The 16039-nt window shown below is 40.1% G+C and overlaps 1 protein-coding gene across 1 annotated transcript in view; it reads right to left on the reverse strand.

Moving 5' to 3' along the window:
• LAMA3 (laminin subunit alpha 3) overlaps nucleotides 1–16039 on the reverse strand; it is a 124733-nt gene that overhangs the window by 46953 nt on the left and 61741 nt on the right. Inside the window, exons 27-36 of the mRNA XM_059815873.1 lie at nucleotides 14897–14994; nucleotides 12451–12616; nucleotides 11913–12039; nucleotides 11674–11813; nucleotides 11176–11291; nucleotides 10434–10645; nucleotides 9394–9598; nucleotides 5334–5478; nucleotides 4416–4556; nucleotides 2860–3024 (exon numbers count right to left, since the gene is read on the reverse strand). Of these exons, the coding sequence (XP_059671856.1) occupies nucleotides 2860–3024; nucleotides 4416–4556; nucleotides 5334–5478; nucleotides 9394–9598; nucleotides 10434–10645; nucleotides 11176–11291; nucleotides 11674–11813; nucleotides 11913–12039; nucleotides 12451–12616; nucleotides 14897–14994 (1515 nt within the window). The remainder of the gene's footprint in view (nucleotides 1–2859; nucleotides 3025–4415; nucleotides 4557–5333; nucleotides 5479–9393; nucleotides 9599–10433; nucleotides 10646–11175; nucleotides 11292–11673; nucleotides 11814–11912; nucleotides 12040–12450; nucleotides 12617–14896; nucleotides 14995–16039) is intronic.

The raw sequence follows: 16039 nt of genomic DNA on the forward strand, positions 1-16039 counted from the left end.
ATAATATATTTACTCTTTGTTCTTTAGACAAAATATACAAATATGTGTTGCTTGGAAGAAATTACTTTCTATTTTGTTTAGTTTGTGTATCTAATATCACTTTTGGAGCAGTTACTGTTCTCTGGAAGATTACCTGCATCAGGTTTCTTTTTTTCATACCTGGGATCACGCCATCTGTGTCATGGAGAAATCACATGTTCACATGAACATTATTCTTCCCCTGACCCTACAGAACAGATTCGGCTCATCAAGAGCAGATGTCAGTCTGACAATGAATGGGGTAGTGAATCCCATGAACAGCCATGGATAAATAGGAGAAGTCAGACTAAGCATGTTTAAAGGTGGCTTTCATAGGCCAGCATTTTCTAACCTTACTACAAACATGAATCTAATCAGGAAATCTTTGCTCCACCTTCTGGAGGACAGGACTTCTACAGGTATCAGTTGATATCAGCTCTGTTGTAAACAGACCATTGCTGTAGGTTGAGCTGAAATGACACTTCTTTTGGCCCAACTATAGGTGACCACAGGCGGCCTCAAAACCAACGAAATACATAGGCTGCTGCCCAGAGCAAAGACTTAGGCAAGTATGTTTGAATCATCTGACAAAGAGCTTCCCTTGGTTGTGTACGAGTGACTCAGTTCAAAGCACATTGAGAGGAAAGGAAGCTCCAGGCACAGCCTAGACAGTTTTTGTTCCAAGAAAAGCCTAGAAGGAAGGTTTGTGGGTACTAGGTGAAATCAGGTGTTTTGCCACAGATATACTACTTTATTTTGTAAGCCTTGCTGTTTGCTCTTATAGCTTATGCTTGGTTTTAACATGGGAGGAAAACCAGCTTTGTTAGGTTTTGGTGTTCTGCAGGTAAGCACCAGCCTTCGATTTACCCTTTTCCATATACTTTGATGAATTACAAACAAAACACAGACATCTCAGGACTAAATTTTTTCCTTGGGTCATAGGGCCATAATTAATGCCATTATCTTTAGCCAACTGCATTTTCAAAAGCATCATTTGGAACACTGGCCTTATTTTGCCAACACAATGAAAACAACCCTATATAAGTAATTTTTTTCAAAAATATAATAAAATTCAAATTAGAGCTAATTTCCTGTTTAGCACACATTTTAGGACTGCACCATATGACAGTCTGTTAAGTTACTGCTTTTTTAATGATTTTTTGTTAATGGGAAAATACTGGTGTTATAAACTACCCTCTGTATTCTATATATACAGTATTTATTTTCTAACATTGAGTGCTCTATTAAATAGAATGTTAAAATACAAAAGAGCAGAAAATGGGGACAATGTGATCTGAATTTCTCAATGAATGTTAGTTTCTGCACTGCTATAGATTTTACATTTGATTCCCTCTTAACTTGGTAAACAAAAGATAGAGAGAGGAAAGAAAATATACTCTGCTAAATAGTAATGTTCCAGTGGAACTATTAAAAGGTTTAAGATAATGGAAAACAGTATTTATACCCTCATCATACTAAAGAATGTCTGGAGTGGTCTTGTTCACATTTTCCGAGAGAGGTGCTATCACAGGAAGTAGACTAAAACCTGATATTTTCAGAATACAACAACATGAATAATTGGTAATTTTATGAGCTTGTAAAACTAGCAGCAAGATAGCATTTGGGGGGGGGGAGGACGTCACTACTGCAGCATTGCCTGTGCTAAAATATACACTTACACAGTGTACAGTAAAAGCAGGTCCAGAAATAGAACTATTTTATTTACAGTGTTGTCATTGTAAATAAAATCAAGTCATGGCATGCCTAGTTAGATACTGTGACATGCAACATAAAACTCATAGCACTGTGCTTAATAGATGTGTTTAAAAAGGGTTATTGCCTGCTTTACATTTTGTTATGGGAACAACAAAAGTCCTTTCGGTTTAACACTGTAGTAGATAACATAAGCTTTAACATGAAATATCTTTGTAAAATAATTTGTAGGCATTGAAACAAGAACCTCTATAACATTAACAAAAAGCACCTTAACTAAACATGTTGTTCAAGTGAAAGATATGTACCTCTGAGCATAGGAGAGCAGGGTAAAAAATACTGCTCTAGTCTTTAAAATGTGGACTAAGAGGAACGTCAGAAATTGTACCATCTTTAATGCTCTGGTGTCTATCCCATTTGTTTTCACTTGTGTGACAGTAGGATTGTATCTGAAAAGCCTGTCTGTCCTCCAGCTGTCTAGCAACTATAGACACTGTCAGAGTTGCAAACAGGGAGAACCTCAGGCTCTGGGCCTGCAAGCCACCACTAGCAAAGTCCCCCTGGTTAGTGTGCTCCCCAGGCTGAAATGCTGATAGGCATTAACTGTGAGTAGAAGACTGCTCCCATGCATGAATAGAAAGAGCAGCAAGCCGTTCAAAGAACACAAAGGTTAGAAAACCAGGTGTTGCTCTTCCCAAGCAACATACCGCAAACAAAAGTTTGGGTTTTTTGGACGCCACTGAGCACGTAATGATCTTTTATTCTTTCGGAAGTCTGCCCAGGAGATACTCTAGGGATACTCGGGCACACTGACAAGCTCTATGTGTTCTGGGTTTCAGAAAATCAGTTGAAGGTACCAGCTCCCTGAACCACAGCTCCTGACAGCACTGTTCACATAAAGACCTCCCTGGCACCAAGCAAGATGATTAATTCTGTGTTATTGATTATAATTTTAACATTGTAGTCAGAAGTAAAATGTTGTGATTCCTGGTATGACAGGTAAGAGACATAAGAATCTCATGAGGGAAGAGAGAAAAACGTATCTAAGAAAAACAATGAGACTCTATCAACAATGCTGGCAAAAAATGAATACATGTTACTAAAACAGATGAATTAGGTGTCATTTACCTTCTCTCCCAGGTAAGACGGTGGTGCTTTCCAGTACAAACTATGCACTGAAGCAGGCAATTCTTGAACATCAGCCACTACACTATTACTGACTGGATTGAAAGTGACTGGAATGTCAATATTTTCATCCACTGCCTCCAAGCGCCAGTTCCTCATGTCCACAAACTAATGAGAGTACATAAAGGAAATAAAAGCTTGTCTCATCCTTTATTAAACTTTACCAGCATCAAGTAATGAGGAGAAATTGTTTAGCCTCTATAATCCCCTTAGCATGAAATTCAACCTCTTCAGAGCCAGCCTAAAGTATTTGTCCAATGGATGTTGCAAGGACCTCAAAAGAGAGCCTCAGTGGGACAGATGTGCCAAAGCTACTTGGGATGCAGACATTTGGTTTGTGACCTGCAAACTAATTCTCTCTTCAGTCACATGAAGACAAAACCCTTCTGGAGTGGACTAGGAATTGTGTACACAAACCCAAGGATATAATTTGGAGGTGCTTTTTTAAGTCCATTCCAAAATCAAACCAAGGACGCTAACTTAAAAGTCAGTGTGCGGACCTGTTGTGGTAGGTTAACTGGGAGGGAGGAGACACAGCAGGATATTTTGGGGAGGCAGGCAATGTAGCCTAATATTCTGGCTCTCGAATGCACATTTCAGGCTCTTGTTTCCTGGAAGACCATACATCCTGTTATTTATCACTATGCTGGGGGAAAGAAAGCATAACGCATATGTACCAGAACAGTTCTGTGGCAGGTTGCCCTTGGCTAGCCAGAGCAATAAAACAAAAAGATAGACATGTTTTCAAAAACAGTCTTTGGTGAGGACAAGTAATCACTAGAGGAAATTTTCCTAAAGCAAGTGGAAGTTTGCTACTGACTTCACTGTGGCCAGAATTTCATCCTTTGCTTGTAAAGTGCCACAGTCGGGATTGCATCTAGCCTATGTCTAAGCCTAAACTAAACTCCTCATCCATCATTCTCGGACTCTGCTTCTCTCTTTTCTTTCTCTTGCATTGTTTCAGGCAGTTGTTGCTTTTTTTTTTTTTGAGTCTTCAGCCATCTTACCATTCATTTATGCTACTAAAACTCTATCTTCTCCTTCTTTTCTCACACTTGATGTCATGTCTTTTTATAGGGAGGGAAGAAAGATAATTTTTACAATCTCTGTGGAACCTGTCACACATTTCTTAGGTTTCAAAGTGCATCTATGATATAGACATGTAAAATAACACGTGCTTATCAAAGCATCTTGAAGGAGACCATTGACTTTAATGATGAACTAGTGTCTGAAGACAACGCAATAGATGACCAGCTCAACTTCAGTCCCAGTAGTGATTTGTAAACAAACAGGTAAAAAGGGCCATTTCTGCTGAAAGGCACTTTCAGACTACACCCAAGTCTTAACAAGGCTGCACTACATCAGCACTATTGCTTGCAGAATATTTTTCATCCTCAGAAACTAGCAAAATATATTTTCAACTTTAGAAGAAATCTGGTATTTCCTTAACGGAATAAATGCAGGTTCATGAGAGCAAAGAAAAAAACCATTGAATACACCTTGGTTCTACGACGATTTGTGCTGCGACAGTTGCTGGTTGCCCCAAAACAAAAGCAAGAGGTGCATCCCTTGGGATTAGAAGGGTCCAGATAAAAGGATCCTGGCCGGCAAATATCACATTCTGCACCTTCAATATTCTCCTGTTAAGGCATAGTTGAAAGAAATCTTAGTTTTCCTTTTGCTTTTGGTGAGGCCCCCAAAACCTCCTGCACATAAAACAAATCTTCTGAAAGAATATTTAAACGTATGGAAACACAAATGAAAATGTGTGATTGTCTGTATACACCATATTCCAAATGCAAATAAAACTGACTTCTTGGAGACTATCTTAGTTACGAGCTGTCTTTCCAGTTTATAAAGTGAACCACTGAATAATAAATATTAGTCACAGACAGCTGGTAACTTCCCTGCCAAAACCCTCCTGCTGGCTTTTCCAAACCTACAATATAAAAGGTCACTTGTGAAAGTTCACATTTATCACATTTAATTATGCAGATCAGAACAAAAGATTTCCTGGATATAATGATGTGGTGAAATGTCAACTGACACAATATGGCTAAAAAAAGCATGGGAGCTGGTTAACATCCAAAAGCCGAGATGCAGATGCATAAAGCGGATCTATGCAGGGTACAGACGGCTTCAGTGAATCAACAGACATCTACTCTGCAGCACTGTAACACCCTGCAAAGCTTAAGACTGTCTGTAAAACTGACAGATATTGAACTCATTAAAAAATGGCATTTAACTGCTACCGTGATAAACTGGGCATATACTGCAAGGTGTGATGGCTTTGTACAGCTGCATTTACTTCCTACTGAAAACTTAATGATAAACCCACTTCATTCACTCTATTAAATACAAAATAGTCACTGTGCAAACAATGCTTGTGAATGCAGAAGTAATGTGATTTATCTGACCTTGCAGAGACAAATTCCTGTCTGGGGATCGCAAACATCCGGTTCTGTTCCATCTCTGTTGCAGTTACATGGCACGCAGCTTGGGAAACCGTAAGTACCAGGAGCACACTGATCACACTGCCGTCCTTTTATTCCTGGTTTGCATCTTTATTAACAAACACAGAGGAGGGAGTCAACAGAGGAGGCAGGAATGGAGTGAGGAAGGGAAGGCTAAAACAAAAGGCAGGGGGATCTTTGAAGTGATTTTGTGGCTATGACACAACCTTATGACTTCCATGGAGAAACAGCAGCAGGTTAGTATTGTTCTCAGATACGATCAGTGAGATGTTTTATATGGTCATGGAACTGATTAGGAATGGATTTGGTTTTGAAGGATATAAACGTTCACAATGGAATTAGACTTCTGCAGCTATTCAGTGTCTGCAGTGCAGAACTACTCTCTTTATACACCAAAGTGCGAAACATGGATGTGGTACACACGTAAGCGGAGCTGGAAGACGATTCATAGCTGGGCTGGAGGATGTGACTGGGCATTTCTCAAGGCTCTCACCTGCTAACAAAAAGGTGGAGAATCCCAGGCATATGAATAATTATGGGGACTTCAACCTGCCACAAGGCTTGGGTTAGTTTACAGCTGTTCACAAAGGATAAAATCCATTTTGCTCACAGTGACGGCTGAATGCCTTGGATTTACTTAGGTGAAGTACAAAAGATGCAAAAACCAACACCAAACTCTGAATAAGGTTTGAGATAATCACAGAATCACAGAATGATAGGGGATTGAAGGGACCTCTGGAGATCATCTAATCCAACCCCTCCCGCCAGAGCAGGTTCACCTAGAGCAGATTGCACGGGAATGCGTCCAGGTGAGTTTGGAATATCTCCAGAGAAGGAGACTCCACAACCTCTCTGGGCAGCTTGTTCCAGTGCTCTGCCACCCTCAAAGTAAAGAAGTTCCTCCTCATGTTTAGATGGAACTTCCCATGACCAAGTTCATGCCCGTCACCTCTCGTCCTGCCACTGGGCACCACTGAAAACAGACTGGCCCCATCCTCCTGGCACCCACCCCTTAAGTATTTCTAAGCGTTAATAGGATCCCCCCCTCAGTTTTCTCTTCTCCAGAGTAAAAAGACCCAAGTCCCTCAGCCTTTCCTTGTAAGAAAGATGTTCCAGTCCCCTAATCATCTTTGTAGTACTTTGCTGTACCCTCTCCAGCAGCTCCCTGTCCTTCTTGAACCGGGGAGCCCAGAACTGGACACAGTACTCCAGATGCGGCCTCACCAGGGCAGAGTAGAGGGGGAGGATAACCTCCCTCGACCTGCTAGCCACACTCTTCTTGATGCACCCCAGGATGCCATTGGCCTTCTTGGCCACAAGGGCACATTGCTGCCTCATGGTCATCCTGTTGTCCACCAGGATTCCCAGGTCCCTTTCCACAGAGCTGCTCTCCAGCAGGTCAGCCCCTAACCTGTACTCATGCATGGGGTTATTCCACCCCAGGTGCGGTACCCTACACCTGCCTTTGTTGAATTTCATAAGGTTCCTCTCTGCACAACTCTCCAGCCTGTCCAGGTCATGCCAAATGGCAGCGCAGCCTTTCGGTGCATCCGCCACTCCTCCCAGTTTTGTGCCATCAGCAAACTTGCTGAGGGCACACTCTATCCCTTCATCCAGGTCATTGATGAATATATTGAACAGGACTGGACCCAGTACTGACCCCTGGGGAACACCACTTGTTACAGACCTCCAACTAGACGCTGTGCCACTAATCACAACCCTCTGAGCAATATCTATCAGCCAGTTTTCAATCCACCCCACTGTCTGTTCATCTAACCCACACTTCCTAAGCTTGCCTATGAGGGTGATGTGGGAGACAGTGCCGAAAGCCTTGCTGAAGTCAAGGTAGACAACATCTGCTGCCCTCCCGTCATCTATCCATCCAGTCATGCCATCGTAGAAGGCTATCAATCAGATTGGTCAGACATGACTTCCCCTTGGTGAATCCATGTTGACTACTTCTGATAACTTTCTTTTCCTCCAGATGCTTTGTCATATACTGATAGCCTTCTATGATGGCATGGTAAGAGAGAACATCTTTCAGTGGTAGCAGGTACTTCATCCTACCTTTACAACAAACTTGCACAGACTGATAAAACTAGTGAAAATATAGGTCTGATGATCCCTCTTGCTTCTGTCGATGCTGGTGAACTGTCTGTACCGGCCCAAAGGAGGTTTCAAGACAGTAAAGAGCCATTGATAGATAAAGTCTGCCACCACCACCATCCACATCTTTACATTTTGTTTGTGATAAGATAATTTTTAAAAATGTCTCAGCAAGTTGGTGGAGTCTCCTTTGGCTCTCAGGACCAAATTCATATGTGCACTAGCACTATGAATTTAATGGAAAAAAGCAATTAAAGTATGCAGACAAGGTAGACTGCACTTCATATAATGTATGAAAGCAATTACTCAATTCACCAAACAATGGGTGAGGTTTCTCAGAGTCTTGCTGAATACATTACTCTCACACACAGATAACTGGAGCTGGATGGGGACTTTGAACTTTATGTAATCCACAGAAGGAAAAGTATTAATCAGAAGGTAATAGTTAACTATATACTTCAGCAATCAGTCCAAAAGTATTTGCTAAATGGCAAATTTTGCTTCAGAATTTTTTACCAATAAGCTGTCATTTCTCTGACACTTCCAATTTGGCTACACATGAAAAATATCACTATTATAATCCGGCAATACAGCTTTTCACTGAAACGGAAAAACGTGACTATTTCTGCAAAAGTTATCCTCAATTTTACTCAAGTAGAAATGTGCTAAGCCCTTTCTTTGAAGTATTAGATTTTATTTGACTGAATTATTTATTTGATTTATTTTTGCATAGTATTTATTTTGATTTTATTTTGTATTATATGGGGAAAATGAAAGCAGAAACTAATCAAATTGAGAGTGCATCAGGAGATACAGAATATGCTACACTTTAACCCTGAACCCCAACTTCTAAATATGAAAACAGATTCCTGTTTTGCTCCTGGGGTAAGAGAATTACTCACTTCATATGAAAAGGACAGACTTAGGAAAATAATTTAAATTTGGGAAATAATATGAGCGTTGTCTGAAAATTAGTGTTCTCTATCATATTTACAGGCTTAATGACAGAGCAGGAAGGACAAATTTCTCTTTGTTAGGACCCTAATGTAGCCAAACCAATCAAACTCAACTAATCCCGGCCTTACACAATCTACTGGCTATCAAGTATTTGTATTTGCTATTTGAGGACTCGATCCCCCCAAGGAAATAATAGAAATGTTCAACTATACTAATACGACAGCATCTGAATTTAAGATCATTCCCTATGGTTGTGCCTGTATGCTATATCTATTTTAGAGGATGTAAATAAGAGAATAAAACTAAAGAATTTATTCTCATCTCAGCATGCTGAGTTACAGAAAAATAAGCATATGTCATACAAAAGGCATAATTTTAATGGCAGTTATCACCTATGGCTCCAACTGAACCATATTTTACATATTACACACAGCACCTAATATCAAAGTTTCTCAAAATTCATTGCAAACATTCAATCTTTACAGTACTTAAAAACATCATTAGACTTAAATCCAGACATCAGACTGTGGAAAGTCAACTGCAAAGTTTTAAGAATTTGGGAAATAATGAATACCATTACAAATAAGGTACGTGTCCAGAAGTCAGGAGCTCTGATCTGAGGTCTGCTACTAACTGACATTGGATAAGTCATATGAGCTGGACAGAGATTTGGTGACTTACCATGGGTGACATGGCATGTCACTGGCAAACAGAATGCAAGCCCAGGAATCACAAATCCCACCATTAGTTACCTGCACAAACCAAGTTTCCACTAAAACATTGCAGGCGTCCCTGAAACAGCTGGGTCCTCACTACTGCCAAGCACTGCTTAAATCCCTATTCACCATCATCAAAGTTTCCCACATTCCCTCCAAATACCTGAAAAGAATGGTGAAGCAAACCACTCGTGCAGTTTATAATGCACATAACCCAAACTTACTTGCATTGCCCGTTGTTTTTTTCACATTCTGGGTTTGCTACATTAATGACTCCTCTTTCTGAACAGTTGCAGCTCTCACAGCCAGCAAGAGGGTGATAGCTGAAGTAATGTTTCTCGCACACTTCACACTTTGGTTTCACAGTTCGTGGCGGGCAAATGCATTTACCAGTCATGTCATCACAGAGACGCTGCCCGCAGTTGCATACTAGGTCAAAGAAAAAGTTCTACAAATCAATCACATCTCAACTCACAATGATCAGCTCTTATTGAACTTGCATATGAAACAAACACACACAACCTTCATGTATAAAGGACATGATTCTTTTCTCTCTTTCACTAGTTTTAAGCTCAGGGTCATGGAAACCAACTATGTGACTCTAACGGTAGTTTCAAAGTATAGGTTTAGTTCCTGGCTCTTTTCCACAGATTGGTTGCTTAACTTCACCACAAGCATTATTAATCACTTCCCAAAACTGCCAAGGATTAAACAATGAATAGTTTTGGCGTTAAGGGCACCACTTCTACAAAGCAACGTTTATAAACATCAACTATAATATCTGGGAAGGCAGCTGAGGACTGTTGGTGTAATCTATAAATCTGTTGATATTACTCAGAATAACATCAGAATACGAGGAATTAAGAATGCTATGTCTCCGATTATCTATGGAAAATCTTGAAGGTGTAAACTGGGATACAACAGTAATACCTTAGAAACGATTTAGCAGTCAGTGCAGAAAAATCCGTTTGACTGAAAGAGTGGCAATATGGATTTTAACCAGTAAAACTGCAAGCCTACTACACCTGATCAGACAACACATGCGAAGGCACACTTCATCGTGAACTAGGTGTGCTTTAAGGGAATGGGGTTACTTCTGCCTTAAACTGAAAGCTATGCTATGCTAAATCTAAGATGGCTCAACCAGCCTCTCATAATATCAAGCCCTGTAAAGAAAAGTGAGGCTATGGTACCTATGCAGTAAAATCAGAGCGTTAAGTAAAAGATCGGGTCAGGTGCTGAAGAAGTCCGAACATGTACTTACACTTGCAGAATGGAAATCCATAGTAGCCAGTTTGGCATCGGCTGCACTGACGACCGATGACATGAGGTCTGCAAATACACTGTCCTCCCAGGGGGCTGCAAGTAGGGCTCGTGGCACCTGCACTATGGCAATTACATGGCAGGGCTCCGTTGTTGTAGAAAGCCACTAGTGACCTTACAGAGTCCTTACAGAAGGCCGATGATCCTTCTGGGCTATTTAAATTGAAATATAAATCATGTAAGTACTGGCACTTGGGAGTTGTTATAAGCATGCTTTGCAGTGGTTCAGTAAATTAGGGTCCTGTCTTTCAAACAGTCCTTTGACATAAGGATGGCATCAGTACACATGGAAGGATATACTTTAATTAAACTAGTGGTGAATGGCTTTGAACATGCAGGTAAGAGATCTTTTCCTATGAAAGTGTGTATATTAGTCATATCAGCTCAGACATGCCAAGCAAAATACCAAATACCAAAGATGGAAGTACCAAAGACAGAAAGATGACATAGATTTTCCTCTTTTGTACTGTGAGCAATAAAGCTCTACCTTTACATTTCATTTACAATAGAAAGTCAAGGGAAAATGACTCATGGAAATTTAATGGGCCAGCGTAAGCCATGAAAAGCATTTTAATGTAGCACAATGATGGGGATTTTATACATATGTCTTTAATACAGAGCAAAAGTAATGTTACTTCCCAGCCTGTTGTCAAATAGTCAGTTTCTTAGAAAGCAATGCTTACTCAATATAAAAACTGTTTCCTCCACATTGGCTGATAAAATCAAATGACTTGTCCACTGTCTTTTTGTCAAGAATTTTGTAACTGTAGGTTTCTGCTGGAACAACTAAGACATTTTCCTTAAAACAACAAGAAAGCTAAGTTGTACATTTCAGAAAAAAGCAAAAGACACAAGCTAAGGCATTTAGATATTTAAATGTTGCTTCATTATGTGTTCTGGATTTTCTCAAAACCTGTAACATTTTAACTGAAAAAAATAGGAAAATATACTTCTTATCTTTCCCACAGGGTTGTGATGCTACAAGCAGTGTACAATAACAACAGTGTATAGTATCGTAAAAATTTAAAATACAACAGAAGCAGTGCACAAGATCCCAAATATCTGAAACACAACATTAAAAGACAAATTCTTTCTTTTTGGCTTTCATCTTTGCATCTATCTCTAAATGAATGGTGAAACTGAGAATAACATTTCCAAGTACATTTATGTAGTAAACGTACCAGAACCAGCATTCTTCCATCAGGTATCATCACTGTAACAGAGACCTTGGGTTCAGAAATGTCAAGCTCAATTTGGTTTTCTGCAATCACCTGATCCCGACAGCCAGAGGTATGAGGGCAGAATGAAGCATTGAAGGAACCTAGAAGAAAAAACATAATGCCAAAAAATGCTCCATGTGCCAAAATGCTGAGAAAGGAAATTCTCAGGAAATTGGGTTAGACCAAATTCAGATGCTTACCTGACCACACACGTCCTGCATCCACACGCACTTGCACAGGGAACACCGGGTGTGCTAGCTGATAAAAATGTACCACAAATACGTACCTGCCCAAGCGGGACACCCTGCCACTCAAGGTAATCTGGTTCTGCAGAAACAAGAACAGCTCTGATGGTATATTTGTTTCGTAAAATATTCTTGGGTTTGTGAGCTGTGCTCTGTGCCACCTACCTGCAATGAAAGAGAGGGGGCTTAGCATCTCTCAGCAAGTTAACAATATCTCCAAAGAGTATGGCATTACAACTGCATGCTCCTTTCTGTTTGCATGCCAAGTGTATCTAATGCTCTTCTGCAGTCTGTGAGACTATTGTGGAGTTTAGAAAGAAGCTGGCATTTTTGTTTCTCTTTCTGTATATTGTCTTGGTGGCTTACTCAGTCTGCAACATTTTGATCATATCACATCATTCAGTTTTGATTCTCTTAAACTGTTTCATCTATTTACCTTCACTAAGAACATACTTTGTGATGTAGGAAACAAAATTTTCAAAATATGAGATACCTGCAATGGTGTCAAGGTGACTCCATTAACTGAGTCAGAAGGTAAAGGGGCACTCAGTGGATCATAGAGTATATTTCTCCGTCCTTCAGAAATTTTCCCATCCTTGAATGCATCCAAAACCAAAGCTGCTGGTGGAGTTTCATACACCGAGGGAATGCATGTTGCACTAAAACCAGAATTATAGTAATTACTCTCGGGGCCAGGATAATTTATTAAGCATCATAAAAGGAAAAGCAGTCGACTCACAAAAGTCAATACATTAGACTGCAGTACAATTAATAATGCAATAGTAACCCCTGTTACTCTTTGGATTCTGTGTAAATGATCAGAAAGTAAATGAAAACAAGAGGTATGGATTTAACTCACAAAGAAGAAAATGTACATTAACTAATTTTATTCACTCAAAATTTCCATAAGCTGAACAGTTTTAATGGAAAGAGTTTGCTAAGGAAGGTGAAACCTAAGGGAACCAAGGGTGTTACAAAAACCACCCAATTAAATAAAATTTAATGTATCCAGTTAGTTACATTCACCAGAATCCATACTAATAGTGAATTCTCAGTTCTACAAATATTTATATAGGTGTATCCTTTAAACATGCAAGTTTTCCCACTGAAGTCAATAGGACTACTTAAGTACTTAGAAGTTAAGTATACACTCAAATATTTGTAGAATTGGAGCCAAAATAAATAACAGTGCTCCTTGGAAGCATCCTTATTCATTCAGTGCTGTGTTTAACTATTTCTACCTTGGTATATTTAATTCCGAAGAACTCGACGGAGAGAAGTCTTTTCCAAGACTGCAGGAGAAAATGTTTTTGGGGGTTTCCTGTTAGTATTTGTTCACTTCTCGTAAGTACTCAACAGACAATGATTAACCTTTGCTCAAGACAGGCCCAGAACTGGAATGGCAAGCATGTTTCAGGGCCAGGACTGAGACGTATTTGCCAGGCCTGTGTGGGAAATCATGTGCAGCATATGCTTATAATACTATTAAACTGAGCCAAGACTTTGCATCTCACTAACGACTTTCAAGAAAGCAAAAACACTGCCAGATAATGGTCTTAATAACAGAACATAAGCATACAGTAAACTATGCAAATATAACAAGAGATTAAAAAAAACCAACCACCACAAAAACAAAGTAAAAGGTACAAATTTCTACATAAGCGTTATTTTAAATCATGTTCTTCACCCAGACTCTTTCCCCCATTTTACCCAGAGTATAAATGCCCAGGAATGCAAAATGCCTTTGGTGCAAGGACAAGTATCTTCAGTGTTAGAAAGCTGCTCTCAGTTGTAACACTCCAAGCAGGAGAATTAAAGCTGTGATTCAATGCTATGCATGCTTGGAAGCCAAATATAGTCACATGCTTTTATCCAATTTACTATCCAGATTTTTCTGCTTGCTATTTCAATTCAACCATTATATTAGAAGCTACTGTCTGGAAAACTGTTAGACCTAGTCACCAACTCTTTCTGCCTCTGAAGTCCTGCAAATGACTTTTACTTTGAGGCTCTTCCCATTGCCAGATCCGTAGGAAGAAAGCCTTAGGAGTAGCATCATGAGGGATATCCTGGGGAGTGCAACAGGAACTGAAATGTGGGGTTCCCTCATTTGGAAGCTGCAGTGATAGTTCCTTTCTGGCCCAAAGAATAAAACACATGGATAGGGGAAGACATTCAACATGATGGAGAAAGTGGTCTGCAGAACCCCAAACTGACCACTTGAGAAGTGAAAGTTTAGGTTCAGATCTCTGCAGCAAGAGAAAAGCCATCAACCTGGGTCAACCAAGCTGCGAGTGCTTTAATTACTGGTCCTATACAAGTATAATGGAGGAGAAGGATCACCTGGTGTTGCTGTGCGGGGTGAATGCTGAACACATACCTACCATACAGGCCCCATGATGAGATGGACAAGGCAATGGCTTGTTTGTGAAGTGGGAGTTTACATGTGGAGTAGTTTGGTGCTGCCAAATTGAGCTGGTGGATTTGTGAATTTTGGATGCCTGAAGGGCAGTCACCTCCCCTATCTAATGAAAAATTAAAGCCATTTTGGAAGAGCTGAAGCAGAAACGTGCAGAATGAAACTCCAGATAGTATTTCAAGCCTGATAATTCATCACTTGCCACAGACGTAGCAATGTTTCTCCAGCTTGGACACCCATCATACCGGACGGCATGTCAAAGATTAATGTTTTCTAATGCATCAGCACTCAGTAGTTCATATGGGACAAGAAGAGGCCAGTATTAACAACATCCTGGGCAAAAACTGTCTAGATTAACACTAACACTTCAGCTTTTTTACAAATACTACTTTGCAAAAGTGACCTACAAACAACCCATGAGTCACTGGGCAAAGCTTCATTCAAAAGACTTAAACTGCCATTTAGTCTGCCTTTCAAGGTCTTTTTCAGAAAAGACAAGGGATAAAACCAAGCAAGTTACCTTCTGTCACGGGTACTCCTGTAAGCAGCTATGCACTGTACTTTAGGATCCACATATTCTGGAGAAAATTCTTCAGCTGATATAATACAAACCTTGTGCTGAAAAGTAAGAACAAGGCACAATTAGTAATTAATATTGGAAATAACAGGGCCAGGCCTGAAACTGGAAGGATGGAGCCTAATTTTAGCATAGGGAGACCTGAGTCCAAAGCCATGTTCTGTCATAGACTTCCCACGTGATTTTGGATCCCTTTACCTGCTTGCACCTGAATGCCTCAGTATTTAAATAGCATTTTTATGTTCTTCTCAGGGGAAAGTTGGCTGCTGAGAAGTTAAATAAATTAAAACATAATATATGTATAGTAATGGCAATGACAGAAGACCAGCTCGCAGGGTCAGAAGCTAGGCAAGGAGCGTACAGAGGTGGGAGGGAAAGCTCTCATCTGTGGTGTTAGAGACTTTGGGACCCTGGAGGAATTCATAGACCTTCTGAAATGCAGGCATGAACACTTTGCTCGCACAAAGTCCATAGGAGTAAGTTTCAGTTACACCAGGATTTCTCCCAATAGATTCAGAACTCTTTTTAAAAGCCAACGAGACCTTACATGATTTTTCTTTTTAACTAAAACTAGACATGAGCAAATGAAGCTATGGTAGTCCTGCTGTAACCATGGTGGTAAGGACATAAGGGAAGGCTTGTGGGTAGACACAACAGTTTGCACTAACAAAATATACTACCTGCACTTACAAAACACAGAAGTGCAGGTTACAAAACTTGTGCATGAACTACTTGAAAAGGAGCTAAAAATGCCTGATAAGCAGGAAGATAACTAGTACTATGTATTAACATAAATAAAAATTGCATAGGAAGAATTCTTTAATGTGCAAAGTGATTCAGTTTAGAAGCAGGTCCTAAGGGAGCTCAGCTTGTGTTTTAGCAGCAGCAAGCAGGGACTAGAAACCCTTTGTAAGCTAGAAGGCAGAGTGCTAGAAGTCCCTTTCCTGGGCAGCAAACATCGTGCCTGTCTTGCATGTGATGACGTACAGGACTCCAGCCCATTGCAGCAGAACAAGGGTAGACTCTGAAGCTCTGAACTGCACTTCATGAGTGGCTAAAAAGTTAATGCGAAACACGGTCTGGGTT

Source organism: Gavia stellata, chromosome 3, assembly GCF_030936135.1.
Source record: "Gavia stellata isolate bGavSte3 chromosome 3, bGavSte3.hap2, whole genome shotgun sequence".
In the NCBI taxonomy this organism is placed as follows: domain Eukaryota; kingdom Metazoa; phylum Chordata; class Aves; order Gaviiformes; family Gaviidae; genus Gavia; species Gavia stellata.